Source organism: Akanthomyces muscarius, chromosome 1, assembly GCF_028009165.1.
Source record: "Akanthomyces muscarius strain Ve6 chromosome 1, whole genome shotgun sequence".
Taxonomy (NCBI): domain Eukaryota; kingdom Fungi; phylum Ascomycota; class Sordariomycetes; order Hypocreales; family Cordycipitaceae; genus Akanthomyces; species Akanthomyces muscarius.
In genome coordinates, this window is record NC_079241.1 from 300,397 (window position 1) to 313,670 (window position 13,274).

Sequence of the window (13,274 nt, forward strand, 5' to 3'; positions counted from 1 at the left end):
GGCTTGCGCTACTGCGACAATGGTCCCGACAACAGGGGTCTTTTGCCACAGATTTGCTTGGGGATTCTTCTGGGGGGGGGCACAGTGATCAAGGCCGCACCGTATCACATTTCTGCAGACTGTAATAAAGAGCCTGCCCGTTGTCTTGCCGATGCAGAGCTTGACATGTCATCCAACTGTCGAAACATACCAGGGGATCCATCTTCACGATGCGGGAGAGCGGATCGCGCCCTGGCCTACCCATGCATTGTAATTCCCGGCGTCTAGACCATGGGCGTGGGCATCTTGTCATTTCGCAAAAGCACGGTCAGAACAGAAATGGTGAAGCATTGCGAAGCGAGACGTACGGAGCTTTGAAAATGAAAAGCACGGCATGACCTGACCATGTAGCCCAGTCCTTACCTAGACTGCAGTGCGGCCTTGAAGCTGGAGAGGTCAGGATATGCATGATCCTGCGCGGACTACTGAGTACAGCAGGCTTTGGCTGCACAGCGGATGCAGTGCGGTTCAAATTGAGCCAGGCGCCCGCGCCGTCGAACGAACAGTTTCGGCCCATCCATTTCTGCCTCTTTCTCTCTCTGCGCATGCTCAACATGAGATGAGAAGCGTGTGTCGCGCACTCCGTTCCGCTCATCGTATTTTTCATTTCCGCCTGCGCTCGTTGCCAATCTCCCGTCCAGAGTTGCATCGCCATTCTCCTCGGCCAAGTCGCCATTCATGCACAGCTTCACCTCCTCCGCTCCGTCTCTCCATCCTGATATCAAAAGAGCTTGCCTCGCCCCAAAAGAGCAGGCGATCTTGGCTCCTTTGCACCGACCTTTTTGCTCAGTTGTCAGTGTCCGTAGCTAGTGCCTCCTCGGTACCAGTAGCAGTACAGTAGACCCAGAACTTCCACGCCCATGCAAGCCATCTCCATCGCCCAAACAGCCATGGCGCTGCAGAAATCCCCATTCATGCCTCAATGGCCATCTCCCCTGCTCTACAGCAGGCCCTTGGTCTACTGCCCACACATTCCCTCTCAACGCTTCTCTACTTACTCTCTCTCCCCCCACCCGGATCTACAACATGAGAGCTTCTAATCCATACGCCCCCTCCTTTGAAACCCCGCTGAAGCATGCGAGGCTTTTAGCGCCGCCCCCCCCCCCCCCCCCCCCCCCCCTCTGTAGCTGCATGCACTATAACTTTCCGGGCTTGTTGCTGGCGGACACGCCTGAAGAAAGTTCATGTGCTGTTTCCCACCCCAGTATCGATTCGGAAAAGGTCAATGTCGCTTCTTCCAGCAATAAAGAGCACAGAGCCAAGGCAAGACGCTCGAGCTATTCCTTCTGGAAGCGACCCCGTTGTTGGCTTGCCATGGTCCCTGGTTGGCAGCCCTGGTAAGTAGACGGATAATGATGCACCTACACTCTTACTAGCAAACGTATCCCTGTGCCTTTTTCTCTCAGATGCTTCTCATCCCCAAAAGCATGCCTTTGTAATAAGGCGGACTACAAGCCTCGGTTAAATCCGTGTCAGGCAGCACCAGCTCCTCGCCGTCCATGACACCATCCAATCTGCGCTGCAAGAGGGTACAGCGCCCAGCCTTGATGATTGGCAGATTCGTAGGCGACGCAGGAAAGAAAAAGATGGAACCATCATCGAGCAGTAATACGAGCACGCTTCTCTACTGGGTAACTAGCTCTGCTCCATGTCAGTTACGCTTTTTCGCAGTGGAGAGGGCCCCAACCGTTTCTGCGCAAACCTCCGCCCGCTGTTTCTCTGGACCGCGCCGCGTCACTCTCATGAATCAAGGTCGGTAGGTACTGCTAGTTACGACTCTCTGCACGCAGTCTTGTCGCTGCTCAAACGTGGTTCTTGCGCCGCGATCATGTCGCCCGGGGTCCCTCAGCCAGTAGCTCAAACCAGCGCCTCTCACCAGAAACCTCGTTGGGTCAGACGAGTACTCCGTAGGTAGCGCGCCATCATGGTGTAGATGTTCCTTGTACCTTGCCGGTACCCCAATACCTTGGGTACCCTCAAATGGCGGTTCCCCTCTTTTGCTGTACCCTGAGCCAACCAGCAGCTCGTGCCCCTCCCCTCTTCTTCGGCAGCACCGTCCATCATCAATCACTCCGGGGCTCTGGCCAAACCAGTTGTAACCAGAAAGTGGTTAGTCTGTTCCGCTGCATCGGCGCTGCTTCGAACAATGGTGCTCTGTTCTGCGACGAGGACTTTGGCCGACGGGGCAGCCAGATCCAGCACACCATTCCCATGTACACACATGGCCCCCTAGTAGACAGTTGGCAGGATCCGAAGACCTAGCGGAGTCTGGTAACTACTGGTTGATAGCTTGGTCTTGCTCCCGTCTTTTTGCGTACTGATACTGGCCACTGGCAACTGGGTAGCTCCCTCGTCGCAAAGTAGCTAGCTCGCTGAGCTGCTCGACCTTTGACGGCGCACTTGTCCCGCCACTTCTGCCGCCACTTCTGCCCCCAATTCTTGGTCGCTCCCCCCGTTCTCCGTCCAGGACACCCCAATGGTCCAGCGTCTCTCATTGGATGTAGCTCTCGAACGAGTGGACGCATTGCCGTTGTGCACACCCAGCTTGCCTTGCCTTGCCTTGCCTTGCTTTGCCTTGCACCCTGTGCCGGTGCAGTGCTGCCCGCCACGCCCCCTCCATCCCCGTCCCTGTCTGCCCATTCATCTTGCGCACTTCTGATAACCTACTTTCCATCTCCTTCCCTGCTTGCACCTCTAGCTTTCTTGTACCATACAAGTACCTTGCACTGTGGTACCTACCTGCCCGTCTGCTTTTTTTTCCTTTCGCTGCTCCTGAAAGAAAAAAGGAACCCTCAAACTACCCCTCTTCTGCACCTTCATCAACACCTTTCCACAACACCACCATCAGCTCAAGAACCTCGACGGCCTGGTCAATCAAAAACTTTAATCGGCCCCCATCGCGAAACCTCATCTCAATTGAAAAAAGAATTCTCAGCAACTCCCATTTAATTCCGACCGACCTTCGCTGTCATGGCTAAGCTTTTTATTGGGTGCGCATCACAGCATAATGCTCTCAGCCGGTACCCGGTGCGCGACTAACATCTGCTCTAGCGGCCTTGCGTGGCACACCGACGAGGCGACTCTGCGCCAAAAGTTTGAAGAGTTTGGTGCCGTCGAAGAAGCGGTAAGTTGCGAGTTTGCGCGTCTACTTTCTAGAATCTGTTTGCTTCGTGTCGCTGCTCTATTTGCTTCGCTCGTGGCTACAAGCAGCCGATCTGCCAGTGCACTTTGCGCCGCGGCCTGCTTTCTCCCACTGTCAAATCCGTTTGTGTGCCATCATCCCTCTAATGCGATTTTCTTCTCCCCCAAAGGTTGTGGTCAAGGATCGAGACACTGGCCGAAGCCGCGGCTTTGGCTTTGTGCGATACAACCAAGATGCGGATGCCCAGAATGCCATCTCCGCCATGAACAATGTCGAGTATGTCCTCTATGATGCCTGTTATGCTTCGCCAAGACCGAGTTTCGCTGCTTGCTCAAGGTTCGCATCCGTGCGCTATACCGCTTGATACTAACCCGTGCTCTGCGCTTCAGGTTTGACGGCCGAACAATTAGAGTCGACAAGGCTTCCGACAACGGCCCCCGCGGCGGCGGCGGTGGAGGCTACGGACGCGGCCAGGGCGGTTACGGCCGTGGTGGCTATGGCGGCGGCCCCCCTCAGTACGGCGGTCCTCCTCAGGGCGGCGGCTATCCCATGGGCCAGCAGAACGTCTACCCTCCTGTCGCTTACGGTCGCGGATACCCCGCGCCGCAGCAGGGCTATGCGCCTCCTCCTCAAGGTGGGAAGACTGACCCAGAATGATGGATGACTTGCTGACAAGTGTAGGATACGGTGCTCCCCCGTATGGCTACCCTGACCCGGCCATGCAGCAGCAGCAGCAGCAGCAGCCGCCGCAGCAGCAGCCTCCCCAGGGTGGGCAAGGCTATTAAAGCGCCCCTCGCAGCCACCAGCTCGGCCTGACGTCGTCCGTACACGTTGCACACGCCTTCTGTACGGTCGGCGCCACTGCTGGCTTGTGACTGCGAGTGCGCTTTCGACATGGCAGGTCCATTTATTGTTCTATTCATCGCTGCCTCATGTTTTGGGATTGATATGACGATTGCTGGAGTCGACGTCTCTGCACTGCTTCGATTACAAAAGGGTAAGGGGAAGGAATACCGGAAACCACCGCTGGTACACTGCGCTGCCATGTTTTTTTTCTCTCTCAATCTCTATTTTGTCATTTGTTTACAACGAGACTGCACACTGTTTATGACGCTTATGCGTGGGGAGCCCGGGATTGGGTACTTTGGAAAAACTGAATTGTCGGCATGGTGCAAGGAGGGAAACAAAACGGTTTCTATTTTGTCGTAAACTCTTTGTTCTCTATCTTTCATGTATGATGCAGTTTTTTTCTATCTTCCGAACAATATCTTTAAACGAACAAACGTGGGTGTCTTAACGGTGGAAGGTGAAGAGGCGTCGAGGCTATTTGGCAATATGTTCCAGGGCTCGGACGCGTCGGGCGAGATCAGCAATGTGCTCGTCGCCACTCTCCGGGGAAAGCTCTTCCAGGGCAGCATCGAGGCCGAGAAGGTAGTCCTTGTTTAAGCCGCTAGGACCCTGGCTCTTGGAGATGTGCTCGGCCAGCTTTTGAGGGTCTTGGGGGCCGACGAACTGGGCGTTGTCGGGGGTGCCGATATAGACGAGGGTGCGGATGGGCGCGGAGCCATCGGCAGGCTGAAATGGCGTATAGTGGATGGAGTATCCGTTGATTTCACGAATGTCGAGATAGTCCTTGACTTCGGCGACCTTGTCAGGCTTTATCCGGTAGGCGACGCCCCAGACCTTTTCCGGCGCCGAGTCGTGGTGGTCGGTCAACTCTTCCCAGTACGAGCGCTCTATGAGGGTAACAACGCGGCCAGGTGCCTCGGGCGTGCCCCGGTGGTCTTCACTGAGGGTACGTTAATAGATGCTACAGTGCGGCCAACAGCTCGTGGTTACCTTGCCTATAAAGCGTCAGTGAGGAAGTGCGTGGAGAAGAAACGTAGACATACCTGCCAGAACCGGCGAACATAGCCTGTGACGTAGCCAGGAATTCGTTGGTCTGCAGTAGGAGGCTATTGTTAGTATCCAATGGTAGGAAACGAACCAACAGGCTGCGCAAGACGGGTTAGGTCAAGTACCGAAGTGAGGCGGCGGTTTCCAAATCAGGCTTCTACCGCGGTGTGAGAATCAAGGCAGTACAGAACCGCGCAGAGGACTATTGCGTGTCCAGGCAGCAAATGATGGGCTTACCCATATCCATAGAGCCAGAATTCACTGGCCGAGTTATCCCCCATGTCTGCGTGACTGTTCCGCCGAGGCTTGTCGTTTGTTAGTGGCGCGTGCAGCCTCCGCCGCTCTGTTTCTGGGTGTGGATTGTGCGGAAATCCGAGAGACTGGGTAACCTGCGCAGACGAATACTGGAGCGAAAGTGAGAAAGAGATGAGGCTATTCGCGGACGGACCGGGGTGGGAAGGACAGATAGAGCCGGATGACTAAAAGCGAGCCGCCGCCGCCAGCCAAATGCGAGAGGCGGAGCACAGAACCTAGGTAGAGGTGACGAAGTTTCCACCAGCGATGGCGGAGTTGGACTCCATTCCTATAGGTCGGTGCCTACCCTGAAGAGATTCGTAACGGTCAAAGCCGAGCTTATTGCCGGTGCTGTTGTATAATCAGTAAAATGATCCTTGTCTTTTGGCTACTCTTTTTTTTTATTGTTTCTATCCTTGATTTAGTTTTTCTGTTTTCTAGTCTTGGTTGTGTCTTTCTTTTGTGTCCTACCACTGTCGGGGCTAGAAAATACGAGCTGGAGACTCCCGTTTGTGAGATGGCACATCAGCGGCTATCAACTGCTGGTGAGCAGTTCGATAGATCTGAAACAGAATCGGAAACGATGTGCACTCATCTGTTTGCCTCTAAAAAGTCAACAACAATGTATATATACTATTCCTGTCGTGGCTCTGCATAAGCACCAGCCAGCCAGCCTACGCAACGCCTCGGCTGCAGCGCCGTTTAGTGCCCGACGTGCGTGCGTCATCGCTACAGGGCGCGCCATCTCACTGTAGAGCCCCTCCAGCGCCCCCACAAACGCCTGGCAGGTCATACCGTAGGCACCTAATAATAAGCGCGACACTATTCTGCCCCGCCGTTTTGTCTTGGCCTTTTCTCCGTAGCAAAGGCATTCACATTTTCTCTCCTGTCTTCTTCGTCTTCGTGATTGTCATATATCTTCTTCTTGTATTCATATCAGTTCTTGCACCTTTTCATCGCTTGGTCGAACGAAGAACACACACGCAAAAATGGCCTACAACAGATCCTACGACCCAGACTCCCTCCCCAGGTATGTGTACCTATTGCCCCTCGCTACCCAACAGCTCCCCGTTTCGTCATGACGTTGTGCTAACCAAGTTATCGCCAGGTTTGCCGAGCCAAACGAAGTACGTCAAATATGGCGACCAGCATAAATACCCGCGAAAAGTTCACTCGACTAATGACCAGCAGAATAACCCCAGCCAGGCGCCTGCTCCTCAACAGCGCCCACCTCCTTCTCAGCAGCAATACCGGCCGCAGCCTCCACCTCCTCAGCAGCACCGTCCACAGCCACCGCCGCAGCAAAACTATCACCAGCAGCCGCCTCCCCAGCAGCGCTACAACCAGAACCCGCCCCCGCCGCTGCCAAAGGACCAGTACTCGCGGCCGCAAGACCAGTACGCACGACCGTCGCCGACGCAGCCCCAGGACCAGTACGCGCGACCGTCGCCGACGCACCCCCAGGCCCAGAACCTGCGCCAACCCACCAACTATGGCCACTCGCCGCCCGCGCACACCACTTCGAACCGGCCGCCGCCACCGGCCGCCGACAGCAGACCGTCACCGACCTCGATACCCCCGCCCTCTCCGGCGCCCGGCGCAGATTCTGGCGCAGACCCGACGCTGCTGCCCCTCTTTCGCGCCGTAGACAAAGCAGGTGCGTGACCCTGACACCAAATCTGCAGGCGCTTATACTGACGTGCTCCGCACAGGGACCGGCCAGCTGACCGAAAAGGAGCTCTCGGCCGCTCTCGTCAACGGCGACTGGACCGCCTTTGACATCCAGACGGTGCGCATGATGATTCGCATGTTTGACGCCGACCGCAGCGGCAGCATCGGCTTTGACGAGTTCTGCGGCTTGTGGTCGTTCCTCGCCTCCTGGCGCACGCTCTTTGACCGCTTCGACGTCGATCGCTCCGGCAACATTTCCCTCTCCGAGTTCACCGACGCCCTGATTGCGTTCCGCTACCGCCTCTCCCCGCAGTTTGTCGAGCTCATCTTCCGCACCTACGACAAGCGCAACGAGGGCGTCATGAGCTTTGACCTGTTTGTGCAGGCCTGCATCTCGCTGAAGCGCATGACGGACGTGTTCAAAAAGTACGACGACGACCGAGACGGGTACATTACGCTCAGCTTTGAAGACTTCCTGAGCGAGATTCTCAAGCAGATGAAATAAGAGACTTGGGCAGGGGGGGCGGGGGACCCTAGGAAAAAGGTTGTTCAGCAGCGCATTGTCTGAAAGAGGGCAAAGAAACGTTGAAACCTTGGACTGGCCTGTGTTGACTATTTTTTGGCATAGAAGCTGTATACGCATGATGAATGGCGATGCGATGATACCCATGGCGACCGACGGGCTCAATCTGTTGAAATATTATGCGTTTGTATTGTTGTCACTCTTCAGGATCCGCCTTGGAAGTAACGACTTAAATCAATAATGGGAAAGGTACGCGCGAAACGAAAGTGTATTGGAAAGGCGCAAGTGTTTGCTCACCGAAATCAATGCTATGACTAGATATTAGGTAAAATATAAGGAACGTCGTCTGGAGCGAGGTCCAGCGTGAGCCGGTGAACGGAAAACGAAAATCAGCAAAAGAGCGACAACGTAAATAATGAACTCTGTGTGTCCAGGATATCTCAGAAAATGTAAGTGGGCTTATGTCTCTGGCACCAACGAGCGACGCCGAGTAGAAATCTGTACCTCTCCCTCACCACCAGTCCAGGGCCGGCGCGCCGGTGACGATTCTCCCCTCCTCATCCTCGCCCATCCTCAAGCCCAGCCCGAGCAAGCCCCCTCCTCCCTTGTCATCCGCAAACAGCGTCTCCTCCTCCCAGATGCCCTCGCTGGTCATGGCAATCTCCTCGCCGGCCTCGAGCGCCAGCACCTCGGTCGGGTGGTGACCCGCCGACTTGCGCAGCAGGTTCCCCGGGCTCGCCATGCCCTGCGCGTGGCTCGCGTCCAGCGCCCGCTGCACCTCGTCCGCCACGAACCGCTGCTTCTTCCCGACGAGCCTTCCGACGACGCCGCCGCCGCGGCCAACATCCTTCTCGCCGTCGTGGCAGCTGATCCAGGCCTTGGCGCCGAGCGCCGACGCCGTCTCCTGGCCCATCGGCATGCCGCCGCTGCTTCCCCCGAGGTACCACGGCTGCGCGGGCGCGTCGAAGCAATGCAGCAGCGCCGTCAGAGGGAGCACGGCCTGCCGCAGGAGGTGCGTGGTCGCGTAGCTCTGCAGCGCGCGGTACGGGATGCCGTGCGGCGCAAAGATGACGGATACGCCGCGGTCTAGGCTGTGCGGTGAGAGGGTGCGCAGCGAGCGCCATGTCGCGCAGGACTGCACCGCGCGGCCGGAGCGTCGCCGACGGGTACCGCCGCTGCTGTTTCGGGTGCCGGTTCGGGTGAGGGGCGGCGGCGGCATTGCGGGGAGCATGGGACTGCCGTCGACGGTGCTCGACGCCGGAGAGCCCGGCACGCTGCTGCTGCTGCTGCTGCTGCCGGCGTCGGAGAAGCTGAGGGCCGGGGTGGGAAGCCGCGGCGGGCACGGCGGGATCGGGCTGCTGCTGTTTGGCGTGGCGGCGGCGGCCCTGTTGCCGCGGCGAAACGCCGTGGGCGAGACGGTCGGCGGCCGATACGTGATGCCGATTGCGGCGTGCGCCTCGCGCTTCTGCCCAAGGTACGTCAGCGTCATCTCGCCGGGCTCGCCGCCAAAGACCTGCGGCAGGATCGGGATGCGCAGCACCCGCCGCTCCTCCTTGCCCGGCGCGGGGCAGTCCTCCCACCGCGGCAGGGCTTCGACCGTGCCCTTGTCGAAGCAGCGCCAGCCGCGGATGCGTCGCGCGGCCGCGGGCTCGGCGAGGATCCTCGTCTTGCTGGTGGAGGGCAGCTGGCGCAGGGTCGCCTCGTGGCAGTGGTCGCTGCGCGCGCTGCTGACGAGGACGAGGTCAATGTCGGGCAAGTCCTGCAGGGCGGCAACGACGCTGCTGCTGCTGCTGCTGGCGGTGGCGATCCGGGGGTCGAGGAGGACGTGAAAGGGCTGCGTGGAGAGCGCAACGTCAGAGGTCTCGATGGGCTCGAACGTGAGCAGGAAGCTGGCGTCGCCGTTGAGCTGCTTGATCGTGAGCGCCATGGTCTCATGGGGTTAGGGAAAGCTGAAGGATATTCTTTCGGGCTGCTCAAAGGCAATTGGCGAGCGCCAAAACCGATATTTACAAAGGAGAAACAAAGAGGTTGATGTTGGCAAATCCGGGGGCGCGACACAGTATCGTGGGGTGGGATTCCATTATATCTAAACCTGTACGCATGCTCGGTTGTCGAGGCAGCACTCGACACACCGCTCTCGGAAAGGCCATTTACGAGTAGAGTTTAATAGCCCAGATGATGAGCATGGGGTGGGCATAACGCACAATGATGAGACAAGCAGTGACAAGGCACGGATTGGTACTAGGTCTCCATTCCAGATCTGTCGCGCCATTCGGCATGGCAGTGTGCACAATTTCAATTTCCTGGACAATTACCTCCGGTGTCGAAGTTTGTTAGCACCCGGACGGGATGGGGCTGCTGGAAGCATTCCAGTCGAGCAGGGGGAGTGGGTGTTGCGTTCACCTGGGCTGACGAAGTGTCCACAGTCGTACGTGATGGGGTGCCATGCTATGAAAAAAGAACTGAGACATATCCGTTAGTTGATGATTAGGCTTTGTTGGTGAAGAAAGGTTGTTTGTTCAGTAGTCGGCAGCTGGACCATGAACCAGATCGACACTTCACATACCCTGATGCAATGTAAATGAGCCCGTTAGAGGTAGGCCCACAACAGTACAAAGTCTGTTGTGCGGCAAGCATAACTCAAGAATTTTAGAGGCACCTATTATGTTTTCGTTCCTAGTCGGAATTATACACTGCCATGTGAGCGATGTCTTGCTTCGCTAAAATCCGTCGACCATCACCAGTCTAAATCAGTGCCATTGGGCCGCCAGCTTTGGAATGCGTCGACCGGGGAGGCGCGCCACCATCGGACCGGACCAGTGCCTGAACAGGCCTTGTCTCAGGCGTCCGTCGGGCAACTAAGTTATATACAACGGCATTTCCACCAGCAACGGCCTCGTTTCCGAGCCCTGCGCTCTGCGCCACTTGACCCCCGTCGGTCGGGGTATGTAAGCTGTAAGCGAAAATTCCTAACCCGTATTATTCCCCTTCCTCCCGAGCGCATGGGCTTTGGCTATTTTCAGGGTCCTCGTGAAGCATACCGTGGAAGCAAGCAAGTAATGGGATGGTGTGTTGACGAAAGGCGCAGGGAATAAGCGAGATGATGATGTGCTTTGGAGGTGGTGTGCAACGTCGGCAGCAGCAATGCCTCACTTTTAGGTAGGGTCTAAAACAGTCGGAAATTATACTGGAACTAGAAAAGCTCCCCCCTAGCGGTACCTAGCACAGTGTCGCACAAGAACCCCAAATGATGACAATTGACTCAAGTCACCTCGTTGCTGACTCACTACTCAACTTTCACCCATGGAATTTCGATCTAGCATTTGTCGCATGGACGCCCCTCAGTCACCTGAGTTCAACCCGCCCAGCTTGCCGCTCACGCTCATCGTACCGGTCGATTTTCCGTTACACCATGTCCCATTTCTATGGCTTCCAAGACTTGTTTCCTCATGGCTCTGCACCGCAAGAGTCCCCGTCCAGCCGCTTCCTCCTCCCATGACTTAGAGCCGTCGCCCTTCGCCACAAGGTAGCACTCGACAGCCTCGGCGGTGGAAAAGATGGCCTGGCTCCAACACCCCAGCGCGACGTCCTCTTTGGCGAAGCTCTCGTTGCATAACCCTCGATAAATGCTAATGATGGCTCGGGTGGGGAACATGCCACGGCATTGCTCCCAGGCGCGGATGGCGCACATCATGGCCAGGATGTAATTGTGTTCCGACGGCTCTTTCTGCCGGAGGTGATTGTCTGCGGCCGTGAGCCAGCGCTCGACTACGCACTGGGGTACCTCGGGCATGTCAGGCTGAGATTGTTTGTGGCAGTACGGTTTCCAAAGCTCGTCGAATGCAGATCTATGGTGGCAGGACTGTCATGCTCGGATTGCTTGACTGATTTATAGCATGAGACCTTTCTGCAGGTGTTGTTTGCCCGTGTTTTAAGTTGATTAAATGATGTTCTTTTGTGTCACCATTCGTCAGGTATACTAATTGATAATGTTGCTGATATGACTACAACATCGCGCGTAAGTCCCTAATTTGTTAGCGAAACTGGTAGCAGGACGTACCTAGAGATAAAAGATTAACGCCAACCAAAGGAAGAGACACGACGACGACATTGGCTCATGAGACAGAAGCAGAACATTGTCGCCCCATCTCCTCCCATGAGGAAGAGCCAGAACACTCCCGCTCCTTCTCCTTCCGCTCCTCCTGAGCCTCAGCCTCGGCGTCAGCTGCTTCTGCGATCATGTGCCTGCTATACCATAGCATGATGTCATGCTGGTAGTTCCAGATGTCATCACGATCCAACGCCTCAGCTTCCTCCAGCGCTTTCTTGGCCTCTTCTCACATCTGAAAAATACAGTAGTGTGCGCCCATCTGGGTGAGACTCGTAACTTGGCACTCCGCGCCAAGGTTGGCGATGGCGAGCTCGGCCTGGGCGTCTATGAGGGGTTGCTCGTCTCCCTGGGCCTCCTCCCCCTGGCTCAGTTCCCATTTAGCGCTCTTGGCAATCAACCACTTGAGAAACCGCTCCCGCTTGGCTTCGTCCGGCTTCAAGGGTCCAGGATTTGACATTGTTTGCGGCTAGTGGAAAGCTCCAGATCCGTGTAGTTCTTGTAGCGTTGGACAGGAAGCCGCTGGGTAATACGAATGATGGTTATATGGACGATTTTTCTCACAGTCGAATCGCTGGGCCAATGGCATTTTATGCTGCGGGCCTCGTATAAATACATCGGGTAAAAGACTTTCTTGTTGTCGGAAAAGCTCAGTAACACCTTTGTTGCGCGAGTGGTGAGGTCAATCAATGAATCAAGCTCAGGCATGCGCGCAGCGGCAACGAAAACAAAGGCTACTGGGCACGATGAAAAGAAATCGAACCGGTCTTTATAGTAAGAAGCATCAAGATGAAAGAAGGAGACAAAGTAATGCACAAAGAAAAACGGTGTCATTTGTTTCCGGTCCCCGGTCGAGTCACTAGCTGCTCGCAAAGACAAGGTCAACAAAGGCGACAGTAAGAATAAGCACAAGATTGCGCAAAAGAAGAACCCCATATTTGAAAAGCGTCTAATATATCTCTCCACTGCGACTGCGTTTGGAGAATTGTGTACCTGCGTGGAACGCCAACACGGCCACCACCATCATAACGAGAAAGACCATCATGCGCCCCAGGAAAGCCCAGACCTGGCGCGAGCGTGTGCCTTGTGGCCGTTTCTTTGAGGTCCTAGATAGTATATAGCGTGCGAAAGTAAAAGACGATGAAGCTGTTCATATTGCCGTCTTGCCAGTACCCTTGGTCGGGTATGTCGGGCTGCACTACCTTGAGGCGATTTGGTTGGGAGATGGTCATCTGTTGGACCTTGCTGCCTGTGAATAGGCTCCCTGCGAAGATGAACTCGCGGATAAGCCCACTGGAAATGAGTTGGAAACTTTTTTCTTCTTTCGTGATTTCTGTATGTTGCAGATTGCGATTAGAGCATACCTCGGGGTCAGGAGATAAAAAGGGCACGACTTATTGCTGAAAACACCAGTGTACTGCGTGGACCACTTGAGGTTCCTGCGCGTAGTCGGCGACGACGTTGAAGCATGTAGCCCAACTCAATTCGAGATGAGGAGCACGACAACTCATGGGAAAAATAGGGACGGTATGGGGCAACGGTTGGTTTTGAGTATGCTCGTCCTCGGGGCACTCTGTGATGGTCTCGAGCATGGAACTGTC

General features: G+C 55.9%; 7 protein-coding genes across 7 annotated transcripts; 3 read left to right on the top strand and 4 right to left on the bottom strand.

Annotated features, from left to right (window-relative positions):
- Positions 1–3,009: 3,009 nt before the first annotated feature.
- LMH87_005000 (uncharacterized protein) lies at positions 3,010–3,966 on the top strand (the record flags this gene model as incomplete). Its single annotated transcript, XM_056202638.1, has 5 exons — positions 3,010–3,029; positions 3,091–3,163; positions 3,351–3,457; positions 3,571–3,815; positions 3,863–3,966. The coding sequence occupies 5 exons, from the start codon at positions 3,010–3,012 to the stop codon at positions 3,964–3,966; spliced, it is 549 nt and encodes a 182-aa protein (XP_056058174.1).
- Positions 3,967–4,504: 538 nt separating this feature from the next.
- Positions 4,505–5,358, bottom strand: LMH87_005001 (uncharacterized protein; the record flags this gene model as incomplete). The annotated part of the gene is made up of 5 exons (XM_056202639.1): positions 4,505–4,970; positions 5,021–5,025; positions 5,074–5,123; positions 5,203–5,234; positions 5,315–5,358. 5 exons carry the CDS (start codon positions 5,356–5,358, stop codon positions 4,505–4,507), a joined length of 597 nt encoding a protein of 198 aa, XP_056058175.1.
- A 1,002-nt stretch (positions 5,359–6,360) lies between these two features.
- Positions 6,361–7,547, top strand: LMH87_005002 (uncharacterized protein; the record flags this gene model as incomplete). The annotated part of the gene is made up of 4 exons (XM_056202640.1): positions 6,361–6,401; positions 6,480–6,498; positions 6,563–7,028; positions 7,084–7,547. 4 exons carry the CDS (start codon positions 6,361–6,363, stop codon positions 7,545–7,547), a joined length of 990 nt encoding a protein of 329 aa, XP_056058176.1.
- A 529-nt stretch (positions 7,548–8,076) lies between these two features.
- On the bottom strand, positions 8,077–9,492 carry LMH87_005003 (uncharacterized protein; the record flags this gene model as incomplete). The annotated part of the gene is made up of 1 exon (XM_056202641.1): positions 8,077–9,492. One exon carries the CDS (start codon positions 9,490–9,492, stop codon positions 8,077–8,079), a length of 1,416 nt encoding a protein of 471 aa, XP_056058177.1.
- Positions 9,493–10,947: 1,455 nt separating this feature from the next.
- On the bottom strand, positions 10,948–11,358 carry LMH87_005004 (uncharacterized protein; the record flags this gene model as incomplete). The annotated part of the gene is made up of 1 exon (XM_056202642.1): positions 10,948–11,358. One exon carries the CDS (start codon positions 11,356–11,358, stop codon positions 10,948–10,950), a length of 411 nt encoding a protein of 136 aa, XP_056058178.1.
- Positions 11,359–11,565: 207 nt separating this feature from the next.
- Positions 11,566–12,130, top strand: LMH87_005005 (uncharacterized protein; the record flags this gene model as incomplete). Its single annotated transcript, XM_056202645.1, has 3 exons — positions 11,566–11,583; positions 11,656–11,785; positions 11,844–12,130. 3 exons carry the CDS (start codon positions 11,566–11,568, stop codon positions 12,128–12,130), a joined length of 435 nt encoding a protein of 144 aa, XP_056058179.1.
- Positions 12,131–12,779: 649 nt separating this feature from the next.
- On the bottom strand, positions 12,780–13,265 carry LMH87_005006 (uncharacterized protein; the record flags this gene model as incomplete). Its single annotated transcript, XM_056202646.1, has 3 exons — positions 12,780–12,966; positions 13,038–13,112; positions 13,213–13,265. 3 exons carry the CDS (start codon positions 13,263–13,265, stop codon positions 12,780–12,782), a joined length of 315 nt encoding a protein of 104 aa, XP_056058180.1.
- Positions 13,266–13,274: the final 9 nt, after the last annotated feature.